This window comes from Sander lucioperca, chromosome 3, assembly GCF_008315115.2.
Source record: "Sander lucioperca isolate FBNREF2018 chromosome 3, SLUC_FBN_1.2, whole genome shotgun sequence".
NCBI lineage: Eukaryota > Metazoa > Chordata > Actinopteri > Perciformes > Percidae > Sander > Sander lucioperca.
Window position 1 is genome coordinate 38533510 of NC_050175.1, and position 16920 is coordinate 38550429.

Genomic DNA, 16920 nt, shown 5'->3' on the forward strand with positions numbered 1-16920 from the left:
AGTAAGTAAGACATCTTTTACTTATACATAGTTTAGTACTATTCTTTCTGGCAGAATCATCATCATCATCATCATTATCCTCAACTTAATTATTTCCTGGATTTTGTATCATCATAGTCCCTACATGTATGTAGAAATGCAGGAAATTGGATTTAAATAGAAAACATTTTTCTGGCAGAGGACCCCCCCCAGACCCCTGTTATGTGTGTGTTTGTGCACTGGGCTGTTGCCAATGCTAAGGCTTGGAGTGACGTGTGTAGTAAATGTATGATCTCATCCTGGATGGAGCTGTGGCGCCCTCTAATGGAGCAAAGAGAAACTGATTTTAAACGACAAACAACAGATGAGCAATGAATTGAAATAAAGACTTTATGTGACAAGTTGAAGTAGAAAATATAAACAAGCAAAAATAAAAAATGTCATTTCTATCAGTAGCATCAACATTTGTCATTTGTTATATTTTATTTCAAAGAGACATTGTTTTTAATTTTTTTTTACAAAGAAGCTGGCAGTAATGAGCTTATCACACAGGCACACACACACACACACACACACACACACGCACGCACACACACTGGACGGGCGTTAGAGGTTTCAGAGAACTTCCAGTTCATGAGGTCCTGCAGAGGAAACAGAGAAAATTGTGTCAGACATCCGTGTTTATTTAATTATTCATCATTGTTGCTGTTTATTTGAGCTTGTATTCCTTCCTTTCTTTCTTATTTGCTTTCTTGTTTTCTTTCTTTCTTTCCTTCTTTCTTTCTCACACAATACTTCTTTACGTGATCCGAAAAAATAAAAATTCCACAAAACTGGAAGGACAACTTTTTCAGTGGAACTAGTATCGACTCTCCTTCAGTGCCAGTATTTCTCTTGTGATACTGTACATTTACTTAAAACAAGAAAGCATAATACTTTTACATCAAACTGAGTATTTTAACACAGTAGTACTAATTTAACTTAAGTAAATGATCTATAAAGTTCTTCCACAGCTCCTTATAATCACTTTACAGTTTTTGCCGATTACTTATACACTGAAATCAAAAGTATTACACAACTATCAAAACCTTACACTAAAGGAGCAAAACATTGGCCTGGATGTGCACCACTATAAGCACAATGTCAGCCTCCTACCTTTTACAAAACACTAAACACACTTGTATACATTAGACACAGAAGTATACCATAATGTCACTTCCTTGAAATTCCAAAGCACTGACTGTCAAATGACCTATGAGCCAATCTGGGAAACACAGCCATCAGGTGCGCAAACACATGATTGCTTAATTGTAGACACACCAATCACGTTTAAGCACTGTAAAAATGCAGCAGGTAAGTCTAGTATTTTCTGTATTGTATTTTCAGTTTTTTTCAGATCTTTTATTTATTTATTTTTTTTACTGTAATTGTAACCTGTACTGTACACAGTATTTATGTTTTTCTGTTGTTTGCTGAGCTAACAGTGTTATGCACACTACTGTAGTAGCTGCATTGAAACTGGGCCATGTTGTTGTTGTGATTCTCCATGTTGACATGTTGACTGATTTGGGTATATGGAGAGAAATGAATTATCTTTTCCTCAGTCTGCAGCATTGGTCTTGGTGTGTAGTGTTTGGTGAACTTATTGTATATTTGCATTTCCTCTGTGTACTTCATTTACACTCTAATCACTGAGAAGTAGAATGGCTAAATGTGTTTTAGGTTAGCAACAGCAGTGTGTATCTGGTTCAAACTGAATTAAGCCATATGAAACGTGTGTGTTTGATATGGTAACTAAATATGTTTTTTATAAATTAGTGTATAATTTTTGCAAGAGTGTTTCATTTTGTAAAGGGTCTGATGTGTTCTGCTAATTGGATGTAGTGTTTTGAGAAACCGGTCCCTGCTTTCAAAATAGTGCTTAAAGGTCCTATGACATGCTGCTTTTTGGATGCTTTTATATAGACCTTAGTGGCCCCCTAATACTGTATCTGAAGTCTCTTTTATATAGACCTTAGTGGTCCCCTAATACTGTATCTGAAGTCTCTTTATATAGACCTTAGTGGTCCCCTAATACTGTATCTGAAGTCTCTTTATATAGACCTTAGTGGTCCCCTAATACTGTATCTGAAGTCTCTTTATATAGACCTTAGTGGTCCCCTAATACTGTATCTGAAGTCTCTTTATATAGACCTTAGTGGTCCTCTAATACTGTATCTGAAGTCTCTTTATATAGACCTTAGTGGTCCCCTAATACTGTATCTGAAGTCTCTTTCCCTAAATTCAGCCTTGGTGCAGAATTACAGCCACTAGAGCCAGTCCCACAATGAGCTTTCCTTAGGATGTGCCATTTCTGTGTCTGTAGCTTTAAATGCTATTGAGGAGGAGAGGGGGGGGGGCAAGGTGGAGGGTGGGGGTGTGGCCTTGACCAACTGCCATGCTTCGCTAGTTTGCAAGCCATGATGTCTCTCTCTCTCATGGGTGGGCCAAATTCTCTGGGCGGGCAAAGCAGAGAAAGGGGAGGTAACCTTTCCCCTTATGACCTCATAAGGAGAAGATTCCAGATCGGCCCATCTGAGCTTTCATTTTCTCAAAGGCAGAGCAGGATACCCAGGGCTCGGTTTACACCTATCACCATTTCTAGCCACTGGGGGACCATAGGCAGGCTGGGGGAACTCATATTAATGTTAAAAAACCTCATAACGTGAATTTTCATGCCATGGGACCTTTAAGCAATTGAAAAAAACTGTAAACAATCTGATGACGTACAGTGACTTGGCTGCTCCTACTCCATTATACCAGCGCTGCTGAGGTAAACTTCAGTGACAGGCAGAAAGTTTGTCTGGTCTGCATTTGGACTGCCAGTCTGCTGGATAAACTGCTGCAGCTTACACTGTCTCAGCTCCTTGTCCAGATCCTCCACCGTCTTCCATTTGTCCTAGAGGATGCAGGGAATATTAGATCACTAACAGCACACACTTTGGGTTGAAAACATTTGGTAGGAATTGGTTCTCTATTCCTGTCCTCAGTTTTGGAAACACACATTATTTTATCAATTAGCAACTATTTAGATAATCGATCAATCGGTTTGAGTCGTGAATATTTTAATATTACTTTTTAATCCACTACATTTATTTGATAACTTCAGTTAGTTACATTGCAGATTCAGATCAATAATAGAAGATATAATTAACAAACACATTATGATGTGAAACATGAACATATTGATGCATCAATAATTATAATCCAATAATAGAGCTGCAGAGATTGACCAATAATCGATTAGTTGTCTAAATAATCGCCAGCTATTTTCGGTTTGAGTCATCAAAACTTCTCTGATGTCAGCTTGTTAAATGTGAATATGTTCTAGTCTCTTCTCTCCTCTGTGACAGTAAACTGAATATCTTTGAGTTGTGGACAAAATAATTCATTTGAGGACGTCATCTTGGGCTTTGGAGAAAGAAATCAACATTTTTAACCATTTTCTGACATTTTATAGACCAAACAACTAATCCATTGATCCAGAAAATAATCCACAGATTCATCGACTGTGAATAGAATCCTTAGTTGCCGCTCTACTTCTTGAGTCTGTCATCAAAGGATATGGCTGTTTATTATTGGTCGATGGAGCAAAGTTGAACTGTTACACTGTTTGTGCACTCTCAGAAAAAGAAAAGAAAATAACAGTACCTTTAAGGTACAAAACTTTGTCACTGGGGTGGTACCCTCAATAGTACATCTTCGTACCTTTAGGTCTCCTGTACACTGGCTGCGTGGCGTCTGCGTGGCGTTTTCTACGTCTTTACACACCAGAAACGTGTCTGACGCGGCGCTGCTGCTGCTAGCCTCGTCTGTACACATGTATGTTTCCCATAAACATAAACATAAATATATACTGATCTGATTACAACAAAGACAACGTCGGCAGTATTGACGGCAAAATAGGCTACAGAATATTTTGTTCTGTATTGACAGGTGCAATATTTGAAAATCGATAATTATTATTTTATTTTTTTTAAAATTACATTTATATCTGCATTTATGTCAAAACTTAGAGACTTTCAAACATAAAAATTTCATTTATTACTATGTATTTGTGTCAAAATGACATATAAACATCTTTTCCTATTCTATTTTGCCTGGAAACGCTTCCAACATGCTTGCGTGTCGCATGAAAAATAGGCGTGAGAGAGCTGCGCCTGAGACGTGCGTGTCACGCAGGCAGTGTGCAAGCACTAACCTGTTACCATGGGAGCTGAAATAAAAACGGACACGCTACGCAGCTGACACGCTCACGCCACGCAGCCAGTGTGAAGGAGCCCTTAGTCAGAGGAACTACATTTTACCTTACTTGTTTGTACCTTCTAAAGGGACAAATATTGTATCTTCGAGGATCAATTATGTACAAAGTACAACAAAGTATCTCTGGAAAATGTACAATTTTGTCCCATTAAGGTAGTGTCCCAGTGACAAAGCCATGCTGTACCTTTAAGTGGCAAATAAAGTTTTTTTCTTCCTTTAGTGTGGTGATTCTATTGAAACTAATTGATTTGGGTCTGAAATGTCACTGCCATAAATTCTGGTGTGCCCGAGCCCTTTGAAATATTGTGAGATTATGGAGATTTATACCTGCAGCTTTTCCTCCGTAGTTTGTCGAGCCCTCTGTGTCTCTGACAGTGTTGTATCCAGTTCCTCTCCCTGCTGCAGGCGGAAGTGGAGCTCCTGCTCCAGAGGCCTCAGGGCCTCTTCTGGCTGCCGAGTGCTCGCCCGAGACCTTTGTCTGTGGGCTCTGTGCTGTATATCCTGTTGTAGATGTTCAGAACGCGCTTGGAGCTCCTTGATCCGATAACTGTCATCATCCATTGATGATTGTATCTGGTGTAGACGTCTATGCATTTCTGTTGATAATGGGTTAACAGTTCTGGTTTTAGAAACGTCAGAGGAGGAAGTCGCTCACTAAAAAATGCAGAAAATGTAAACTGGTTTGAACACATACCTTGTTCTCTGTCCAGCTCTTCCTGTAACTGCTCCTCCCACTGCTCGCTGCGCATCAAATCTGCCTCGTTCTGCCTCAGACGCTGCTCCAGTTTCTCCAGTTCGCCTTCGGGGACCGGAGTCATACTAGGAACTGTGGCAGACGACCTCTCTCGCTCCATCACCTCTGTCTCTCTCTCCAGAGCATGAAGCTGGATCTCCAGATCTTGCAGCCTATACTGCTGCTGCAGAATCTGCCTAAACATCTCCTCTTTGGAGGAGGAAGAGGGAATTGCCTTCACAGGGTTGACAGGGTCTAGGAAAGAGACAGGGGAAGCTCTGGGTTCTGGGGAGTCTCGGGGTGACGGAGACCAGGCCCTGCTTGGTTTGGTCCTCTTGGGATGCGTTGAGGGGCCCAGACTGAAGGTGAGAGCCTTGTGTAGCTCATTGTGTTTGAGGGGCTCTGGTTCTGATGGTTGGGGAAGGGGAAAACGTCTTTTTGTTTTGGGTGTGCCTTGACCGTCACTGAGGCTGGGACCTGTCCTCCGCAGAATGAACTGGACCTCTGAAGCCAGCTGTCCCAACTGAGCCAGATGCTGAAGAGGACAGTCATCAGCAACCAGCTGCCTCTCAGTGCCTCGTATCTTGAAGATAAGAATGTAACGACCGGTCTGACCTGTGGAAAATACAGATACATAAAGGATTAATACTTAACAGCTTGCTTTATTACAAGCAACAAACAGCTGGATGTTGTGGAAAGGGGGCTGCACAAACATGTTGCACAGGAATCCCGCCCCCCAAGAAAACAGTTTACAGTGGTATCACGTCAAACGTTTCTGCAGGAAATCTTTATATTTGTGTTTTGGTGTGGTACAAAGTACTTAAATGCAAAAAGTCTTAACCAATCTATAGTTTGCAGTTTTCACAATACAAATGCACTCTGCAATACAAAACTGTTGGACAAAGGGAAAGACCTACTGATGATGTTGCTATTCGAAGAGAAAAACATGCAAATAAGTTTTTTCATTGGTGGCATAGGAGAAAAGGCTGTAGGGTCATTAAAATCAAGTTTTATCCCATTGGGAATGTGTTTGCACAATGCATTGCACTTTATTGTTTGTGTTCTTTCTCTCTTTTTTCTAAAGATCATTTTTGGGGCTTTTTTGGAGGAGAAGAGCCGCGGGTTGGACTTGAACCCCGGCCACTACGGTGAGGACTGATCCTTTGTAGGCAGTGGTGGCCTAGAGGTTAAAGAAGCGAGCTTTTGACCGGGAGGTCGCCGGTTCAATTCCCAGACCGACAGGTGGGGAAAAGTAAAAGAACAACACTTGTCCATGTCCACATCTTATCACCACCACTGGTGCCCTTAACCCCAACCACTCCAGTGACAAGTGGTCATTGCAAATGCAAATTTGTTCTCAATCGATTTACCTGGATAAACAAAGGTTAAATTCAAAAAATTGTGCATGGGCTGCAGAGCTACCAGGGCACCCCATTGTTTGCGTTCTTAGTGATCTTATGTCTTTAAATGTTGTCACTGTCTAATGTTTTTATGTTTTTATGGCTCAGGGAAATGCCACCCAAATTTCATTTTGTTGTTGTCTGACCCCTTAATGACAATAAAGCTACTTTGACTACCTTGACTTCAACATTGGGAGTTCTCAGCAAATCTTACAGTAATCACTCATTTTGACCTGTTATAGGAAAGCTAATGTAGCGTCCGAAATGGACAGTGTTCCTAACAACAGTGATGGAAAGATTTAAGAGAACAACAACGTATTGTAAATCAAAACGTGTATTACTAAAACAGTGTTGGATGAGGATGAGCCCTGTGATGAATGAAAATTGAGAGACTTACCAATCGCTTGTGCAAGAGCTATGACGACATCCTGGCAGGAAGTTTTCAGTGATAGGCCGCAGACCACTCTGACCGCGCCCTCCACCCACACCTTCAGCTCCATCTTTGACCTGCAAAGAGACAGACGGACACATCAGTAAACTGCACTTGTAACCTTAGCTAGATTAAAAAATAAATAAAAACAGAGTATAATTAAAAAATGTAATTCTAATCCAACAAGATCAACAAACCATACGACGGTTGTTTATTCTTACTTCTTAGGCTACTTGTCAATGTCAAAACTGACAAGTACTGATGACGCAAAATACTTTAGCCATCAAATAAAAATAGTGCAGTAATATTTCTCTCTGAAATGGTATATATAAGAATATAAGAAGGATAAAAAGAATATAAACAATATAAGTATAAACATATACACACAGTATGTATTAATAACGATAAAATAAATTTAAATAAATAGTAAAATAAGTTAAACAGGTATTTCTACTGTAAATTGGTGCATTAAAGTGTATCAGAATGAAGGAAATTAAGTCTTTGACGCTCAAAATTTCCCTTGGGGAGGACACTCAGACGTCCCACTTTAATATGTCCATTCTGGTCCATATATTTATATAGACAGTATAGCCGCTAAAATACATTAGACTACACCACTGATAAAGCATGATGCACACTCAACTTAATTTCCAGAAATATAAAGGCCTATGATTTCACAATATATATCAGCCAATCTCACAATATTACATCATATTGAATTGTATCCAAATCACCCGCTGCTTCTCATACCCGTTGTACTCTTCAAAGAGAAAGAACACTAGTTAAACCAAAGATCCTCTATCTTAAACCGTCTATGGTTATACATAACTAGCTACACAAACTTAACAGGTAACATTGTAGTTTGTGTCTGTCTCTTTAAGAGGACTGCGGTTGAGTCAGTTAACGTTAGATTGGTGCGCCATTTGGCTGGAAAGAAAGAAAGACAGATCCATGGCCACGCCAAGACTCACCCTTCAAAATGAGCTCGATTGGTTGGGGTTAGGGTTAGCCGATTGGTCAGGGGATAGGACCTGTACACGTAAGCATGGACGGCTGGCCAATAGTAGTGTGTGAATGCTATTGAAGGGCGGGTCTTGGCTTGCTAACTTTAGCTAATTAATAAGTCGGGAAAGACAAAAATGGGGACAAGAAACAAGTTAACCCTTTTTTAATAACAATTTTAGGAGTGAGTTTGAGTTCCCGTTTTGTCTTTTTTGCTGAACACTGTTTTTGGGTCGAGTTTTCAAAAAGGACTTGGTGAGTTTAAAAAACAACAAGTGTAATATTAATGTTAGCTAACTTCAAACAAGTAGCTAACATTAACGGTTAGCCATTTGGGCGTTTGTTCACAAGCTAAATGTGTAGCCAAACTTGTCAGTAACTTTACTTATACGTTCGTTTAGTGTTATGTGTTCTGTCAATTTGTGTTAAGAGAAAATGCTAAGCTAACGTTAGCATTTCCTGCGGGAATTGCGCAGCCGTTTTTGGTGTGAACGCGGGCTGTGGCGCAGATTAAATAACAGTTAACCTGCATGTTAAACTGTGTTTCTGATACTGCAGCTAGCTAAGCCTTTGTCAGGCAAGATATCTGTCTCTGAGATTGCTGCCTCCAACCCAAAAAATATTGCTGCACACTTCACTGTTGACAGTTATCATGGAGACTATTTCTTCAGTAGAAAATATTCCCATGAAATTTTGCAGACACTTAATCACGTGGCTTATCTTTTCACTTCCATTGCATTTCGGCAATTGCTCTGGAAAGACATGTTGCATTTTAAATGCTTTATGGATGGATAGATGCTTCCAAATGCTTGTGAGTAAATAGTAATTTCAGTAGTAATCAGTGTGAATTGAGGCTTTAAATTGACAGGATGCACATATTTGAGGGAAGAAAAGTGACTGCTCTTGAAATAATACAATTTGTTTCTGGTAAAATTATGACTTTTTATCTGAATATCTGAGTATTTTACCCTCACAATGGTCTTACTCCGTGAGCAAATGTTTGAGTAGGATTCGAGTCAACTCGCCCTTTACTGTAACTGCACCATGTGTGACCCTGTGCAGATTTGATCAAAATAACCAAATAGAAACCTATGGTAGTAGACTATTTTTGCAGCTGACATTTGATGCTAAAAAAAAAGACAGTGTTACAATTCTCTTTAGAAAACACATTATTCTAATGCTAAATATTTGTAATTCTTAAGATATAGGCTATAATTGTTCACAGAGGAAGGAAAAGTATCATTTTATTGTGGCTTATATAGTTGTTGAGATCATTGAATATATCAAATAAAAGTTGATAAAAGTTGTCTCTGTCATGGGAACAAAGCGACTGTCTCACCCTGCTGTTCCCATACATATAATACTGTAACCTTATACAGTATGTATGGTTACATACATATGCATCTGTGTGATGCATGAAAGTTAAGCCAGCCTGAGAGTGAAGAAAAGTTTAAGAAATCCCTCTCCCACGGTGTCAGTATACAGATGGGTGAACCGATACGCAATACACAGGTTTAGGAATGTTCTCACATACTGAATTCCACAGGAAACGCTACACTGACAGACTCTTTGCAAAAAAACGAATAAAAGAAAAACAAGCTAACATCCATTTTGGAACTGACAAACAGCCTGTTTTGAAAGAAGCCAACATACATCAGTCAAAATAAGCTAGATGTCCAGCTGGCCTGGTCGTACCCAAGAGTGTATAGTGTATTGTAGTGTGTGATGTATGTTCTTCATGTTGTGTCTGTCGGTGTCTGATGTAGAGACTATTTGTTTGTATCATATGTCTGATGTAATGTCATGAAGTGCCTCGCGACTGTGCCGCAAACCCAACTGCCCCATGGGGACAATAAAGTTATCTACTACTACTACTTCTACTACAACAACTAATATGTTTTTTTATTTTTTTAACATGTCCCTCCTACTCCTGTTTCCATTCAGGAGCAGGAGAGATGATCTAGAGCAGTATTTCTCAGAGTGACCCTGCGGACGAGCGACATTTGAAGGATAAATGGAGGGATAAAGTTTACGATTAATGTAAACTGACAAGATGGATCAATAGCTTAATACAGACATTGCTTCCTACTAGGGCTGTCCTCGACTAAAGAAATTCTTAGTCGACTAACACTTATATGATTTTGTCGATTAATCGATTAGTTGATGTAATTGACAGAGCTGTGCTCTTTGAGAGGTGATTAAGACTAGAAAAGCACAATATAAATTTAGTTAATTAACCATCTGTAAAACTGAGTTTCTCCACAATTAATCCTGCAAAAGCACCACTTTAAATCTTGTGTTTACCAGAAATGTGCTCATAAGTTTCTTGGAAATGAGTAATTAAGCATGAATAAGCATAAAAAATGACTCATCAACTAAAGAAATCTTAGTCGACTAAGACCAAAATGACCGATTAGTCGACTAATCGACTAAGAGGTGGCAGCCCTACTTCCTACAACAGAGACAATCAGTGAGTCATCTATTTGTAAAACTGTCATTTAATTTGTCTGTAATTTGTAATATACTATTGAAGTAGGAGTTTGGCAGTAAGGTGGTCTGTGAGTTGTTGCTTTTTTTTGGTTAAGCGTGCCTTGGTTTTAAAAAATTAGAGAAACGCTGATCTAAGGAGACTTAGTCTCGCTTTGCCAGACCATCCACACGCTGCGCTGCGGAGGAAGGTCTGGCTAGTCCACACAGCATTACGGGATGGGAGAAAAACGTGCTCTGGTTTATTGGCATTTCTTTAAACCAATCACAATCGTCATGGGTGGCACTAAGCTCTGCACAGAGCCGCTGCAAAATAGTCATGCGAGAGAAAACTCAGATTGGACAGATAGTCTAGCTAGCTGTCTGGATTTACCCTGCAGAGATCTGAGGAGCAGTTAACCATAGTTCTCATAAAACGGAAATCGGCGAAAAGACATGCATCCGGCGGGATATCCTGCGGCACCGGAGCAATCCCGGAAGTGGAACATCAATGATACAGACTGCAGAGACTTGGCTTCCAATTGTGTTCAACCATTTCTTTATTCTTAAAGACAAAAATGGGAAGTAACGTGAGTTTTGGAAAGCGTTGTAATTATGCTTCAGTGAAGAAAAAGTAGAAAGTCAATAACATTTATCTGACAGCAAGAGTTGCTGATTACTGTACAGTCAACATTAGATAAGGTGATAAATATCATGGACTGGGGATGGAAACTATGCACTGTTTAAACAAAAACAGCACACAGCAGATGCACTGTTGCAACTCACTGTGCAGTGTCAGCAAACCAAAACTCTAATCTAATCCAAGCACAAATGTTTTTCAGTTTCAGTCAGCTGAAACTGCATATATTTACTGTAACGACTAAACTAATTAGTAGCTCGTTAGCAGGATTCCCAGCATGCTGCACACACACACACACACACACACACACACACACACACACACACACACACACACACTTATGAATCAGTGAATAATGGAGCCCTAAAAAAAAATCTGAATCGAAATACAGTTGTACTTTAGTTTTAACCTGGAATCTACACACTTTAAAATACTGTTCACTCTTAGATTTGTTATAGCACCCGAAAGATGCAAAATGCCAAATTTCTTTGTGAGATGCCAAACTGTTATTGCACTCTGTTTGGTTGTTTTTGTCATTGCATTGTCCCTCGTTTATGTGGCGTTCCTCTAGGACATTATTATTATTATTATTATTATTATTATTATTATTATTATTATTATTATTATTATTATTATTTTAACAATAAATAACAATTCAGTAAATTTGTATCTATGTATTTATTTGTTATATTTGGATTTACAAAGTTATTATTATTATTATTATTATTATTAGGAAAGCAATGTTTAAGTCAAGCCTGATGTTGTCTTAATAAACATATAAAAGAATGATCCCAGTCTCTTCCACACAGTGAGGCCCACAGCTTATTAAATAAACACTGGTATCGGCTCAGCACTCAGTATCAGCCGATACTTAAACCCAGGTACAGCACTCTGTATAGAGACAGAGTGCATGTAAGTCCTGCCACCACTGGAAGGGAAATCGACTCTCTAACAACAGAAAAATGCCTAAAAGCTGCTGTGTGGTGGGATGCACTACCAACAATTTAAAGAAGCCATGCATAACTAAGTTTTATAAGCTGCAGAAACTGAAAAACGGACTTTTTATGAAGACAAAAGTGGATAAAGATGTTAAAAATCAGCAGGAATAATGGGAAGACACTAAGCTAACGTAATACCCAATATTACGTGTGCATCAAGCATTGTGTTACCAAGTCAAATATCCAAATGTCAGTTTTAGGCTAACTTTATATCAGTAAGTTAAGCTAAAGCATTTAGTACACAGTATGCAGCAATATGTTATAGTGGAATGTGGATAAATCAAGAGCTATAGTATTATGTTTGCAAGTGCCTTAGCTTGCATAGCATAGCTAACATTAGCTTACTAATATTAACTGGTCCTCTCTGGTAGACATAGGTTGCTAAAATAATCCTTTGACATGCTTAAATCTGATGTTTATAGCTAGCTACAGACCCTTTGTAAGCATTTGAGCCGTTAGTTGCATATTGTGGCGCCAATTGTTTTCCCCTGGTGGGCGTGGCTTTCAGAGTATCGGGACTGAATAGTAGGATCGTAGCATGCCTACTAGTAATATTGTCATGTGAGCTGATTACCAGCACATTTACACAAGGTACATTAAGTGAACATTTTGTCTGGCTGGACCAGACATTTTTCTAACTGAGAAGCATCAGAGTGATCAGTTTAACACACCAGGCAAGTTTGCATTTTGCACAAGGAAACAGGTGTTTGACAGTGATGTGTGAAAGTTTCTGTCTGTGTAGTTTCCCCGTGTTTGCAGGAGAAGACACACAAGTTTGCTGAGGGCAGGAATGTTGCAGAACATGCTGACATTCCTGGAGGACTCAGACTCCACCCACAAATACCTCTACTCTCTGTTTACTAACTTCCACTGTTCAGTATCACCATCAGATAATGAATCAATAGAAAATACAAATCCTCAAAACCTTCAAAACTAGCGCTACATACAAATGATATTATTTATGTGAATAATCACGAATTTCATCATTTCTCATCTTTTTACTATATTTAAGCATTGCGTTGCCTTAAGAAGTACGTTTCACCCATAAAAACATTGAATAAACTCGTTAAACAATAACATATCTTAAATGTAAAATGACAGAAGTAAACTATCAACCTACTCATATCATTTGAAGATTTTAGTATATTTTACAGTCTGCAAATTCACTATTGTAGCTTTGATTTCTCTAAATGTAAGACTCCTAAACTAAGACTCATTATTATAGAAGTGATTTTATGCAAATGTTTATTTTCAACCTGTTTGCTTGATTTTATTTGCACCTGTTCCGAGGTTTGTATCTGGCTTGTCTTGAGCTGCTCATGAAATGTTTTCAACCCATTATAGTTTTCTGACAGTGAATAAAAGTAAAGGAACGTTGATGCCTTCATGTACAATATAATATACTTATTATAAATGAAGACACATGAAGGTAAAGATAAAGGCATTTCCATGATGGATGAATTGAAATGAATAGGCCCACAAAGAAGTTAAAAATCACAAATTAAACATTTTCTTTTTCTCTTGAAGAACTAAGTCATTCAGATTTTTTACGAGATAGTAATTAGCATTAGTCCAACCAGGTAACAGGGTCATTAGAGTCACACTCACCTGTTAGTTCAAGCTTCTCTCAGTTTTAATGATGGTCCTTGGTCTCTGTCACTGTTGTGTGTCCAGGCTGATGCGCCGCTCTGACCCAAACATTCACCTACAGATACTTCAGCTGGGAAGGAGGAGGAAGATGTGAAGGAGGAGGAGTGAAGCTGTGGAATGCAGCCTTTCTGGATGTCCTGCATGAAATGTGATGTCACACTGATAGTGGTGGCAGGTACTAGGTAGGTTTACAAATTTACATTTGGCATTCTTCTACTTTCACCTTAGAGGAAAGGGATGTAGTTTTTACTCCTCCACATTTATCTTGAGTGCTGAATTTACTCTGCATGTCATAAACTTAGCAAATGTCATCTCTTTCTCTCTTTTCTACGTGTATTTTCTCCTTTCATTCCTTCATGAAAATGAAATATAGGGACAGCTAAACTAAACTCTTCTTGTCTTCTTTACTATCAGTAGTTTGGCTTTTGATACATTTTACTGAGACTTGTTTAATTCCACTGAAGAACAGTTATGAACATCGGACCTTTACTTGTAATGTACTCTTACTATGGCCTTATACTCCATCATTAGATATCATAAGGTACATGAGCAAATGTTTGGCCCTTTAACTGCACTATAGCTGGCCCTGTGCAGATATTGTCTAAATAACCAACTGAAAAACTTTTGAAGTAAACTATTTGCTGACACTACGCAAATTATAATTGTGTTTTTACTATGATACTGCAAGTGTGGGTACTCTACTCCCTCCACGACTGCCTCTGTCTCACTTAACAATGATGTCACTGTGACACTGAACCTGGGCTCCTCCTACTGTGAGTAAGAGATACAAACTCATAAGGAGTGGCTCTCAGTGCCACCCTGCTCTTTCTCCTAATCTCAGGCATTCCACTCTGCAAGTTGTGTGCACATGTTTGCATGAAGCGGTGTGTGCTGAGGGTTAACAACTCTGCTCCGCTGGTTTTTCTCAGTGCCATTTAATTACAGCAGCAAAGACAAACAAACACACAGAAAGTATTGAGCAGAAAGTATTTCGGATAAATGCCAGCCAGCAGCAGATGTCACCGTGCTTGGGTACTGGCTGGCAGCATGTCAGCTGCAACATGTGCATTCATTAAATTAACTGTATATTAAAGTTTTCACTCCTCATGACTGGAAGATCATTTGTTTAGCTCATATTCAAACCCCAGCTGAGAGCAGAATAAGATCCATTGGATACAGAGTTCAGAGATCAATCTGGAACTAATGATCCTTTTTATTATGCATATTTGTTTTCCCAATTAGTCGTTTTCATCCATAAAATGTGAAAATAGTGAAATTGCACATCTTGATATTCAAATGTCTTCTTCTGTCTGAGCAACAATCCAGATATCCAGTGTAGTCTCTAGTTGAAGTAAACCAGCAAATATTCACTGTTGGGAAGCTGTTTTCTTTCTTCTTCTTTTTTAAAACAACTTAAATTACAAATTGATTATCAAAATCATTGCTGATTAATTTTCTGCTGACTCATTAGATAGATAAATAGATAGATAGATAGATAGATAGATAGATAGATAGATAGATAGATACTTTATTCATCCCAAGGGACATTTTAGGCATCCAGTAGCTTAGACAAACATAACACAGCAAACATGCATACACACATATATCTCACATATATAAAAATCACTCACAGAAATTTAATTATGTCAGCTCTAGGCCTGCTGAAACCCATTTTTTTAAATACCGCTTACTGAGCGAACTTACAGCACTAATCTGTAACTTTCCCATGACTCACTTGTGTGAGGAAGACCTTACTTATAAGCTAACGTCATTAAACATTTAGAGCAGTTTATCTGTGGTCCAGCTGAAACTGTGCTTGCTTTAATATGTCCATGCAACCACGTCTTAAACATCTTAGCCACAGTTAAGCTAGTCAGATGCTAAGTGACACAGCAAAAAACTAATTGCTGAACTTCCAAGTTAATACTAAATAAAGATCCTCATATTGCTCTTCAGTCATGAATTAGGCTTCTTCATCAAGGCTGCTCAAGTCTAAACCTTACAGACTTGGCCAGGTCTCCAACAGGAAAGAGATTTTCGTGTCAAGGGACTTCCTGGTTAAATAAAACGTCTTGGCTTAACAATGCTGACTAGCTGGGTTCGTTGAATAGATGGAGTAATGTGTGTCTGTAATAGGAGAAGAGATTAGTACCAAAACAATGTTAGATAAGAAAATCATAACTGGAATTGGTATAGTATTGTTAAAATATTCCTGCTTTATTGTGTTATGCAAATTCAAAACTTGTGTGTGGAGTAATTGTGCTTTATTACTCTTGTATTTCAGGCCCTTTGTCTGGAAAGATTTTTGTGCATCTAACCTCTTCATTGTGGACTTGACTTGACTCTGTGGTCTTTGAGTGCCCCCTTGTGGCTGTTTTCCAGAATGGTAAGTGAGACTTTATGTCCCATACAGTGTTTATTACAACCTATACACAGTTTCTTATCAACTCAGTTTTGTCAGTTTATGAGAACTAAAAGTTGTATTTGCTTAATATAAGTGAGCAAATTGGCCAGTGATAAATCAGGGAGTATTATTATTGTGATTGTGTAGTCTCTGATTTCTATTGCCCTCAAGTAGCAGGTGGCTGAATTTCACAAAATTGTATTAGTATTCCTTGCATTCACTTATTGAGTTATTTTGATTGTCCAGAGTAACTGTAGACATTGTTTCTGGGAAGACAAGAGACATTTTTCAATGCAATTTTTGCACAAGGCACGGGTCGGGTATTGATAAACATAATGACCGCTGAACACTGTCAACGTTTTTTGTGCTTCTGATTCATGTCTTCATGTCACTCCGCAAGTAGTCCATTCATTTGTCACGATGGAACTTCCTTCAAAGCAGAGCTCCACCAAAGAGCCTGGAATCGTTGCTGAAGTTATCTGATGTGTTCTAAGAATTTTGGACGTGTGGGGCGAACTATTTCTTTCTTTGCTGAAGCCGACAACTGAACAAAATAAATGTAAAGAGAGACATAGTGGAGTTCCTATTTTCGTTTTGACAAGTATAATACATTCTGTAGTCTACCCCTTAAATAACCTGGCAAGTGACATTATTCTAAAACGCATAAGAATAACTCCCCCAACATGGTTAGAAAATACTGCCTCTAGAGCCAGCTGCACAACGAGAAAATGTCATAGCATGATCAGAATAGCTTGACCTGACAAGACAATGGAGAAAATAATGTATTTAAAATTTGGGGTTGGCTTATGGTTTGGATGAGATTATTAGATATTTTCATGCAGTAATGTGATGTACGTGACACCAAGACACGAAGTAAGCAAGACAGAAAAAGAAAGTTAACCGTGCCCAACAATCT

At 38.6% G+C, this 16920-nt stretch overlaps 1 protein-coding gene across 2 annotated transcripts; it reads right to left on the reverse strand.

Annotated features, from left to right (window-relative positions):
- Nucleotides 1-373: 373 nt before the first annotated feature.
- LOC116067342 (ras association domain-containing protein 7-like) lies at nucleotides 374-13752 on the reverse strand. Of its 2 annotated transcripts, none has more exons than XM_031323771.2 (6): nucleotides 13559-13752; nucleotides 6812-6921; nucleotides 4976-5629; nucleotides 4609-4877; nucleotides 2872-2917; nucleotides 374-620 (listed from the first exon to the last, which is right to left on the reverse strand). In XM_031323771.2, coding segments are annotated over exons 2-6 (1074 nt in total). In that variant the 5' UTR covers nucleotides 6915-6921; nucleotides 13559-13752; the 3' UTR covers nucleotides 374-618. The 2 variants fall into 2 exon arrangements, with proteins under 2 accessions (XP_031179631.1, XP_031179630.1); XM_031323770.2 differs by having other exon boundaries at nucleotides 376-620; nucleotides 2749-2917; nucleotides 13559-13751.
- Nucleotides 13753-16920: the final 3168 nt, after the last annotated feature.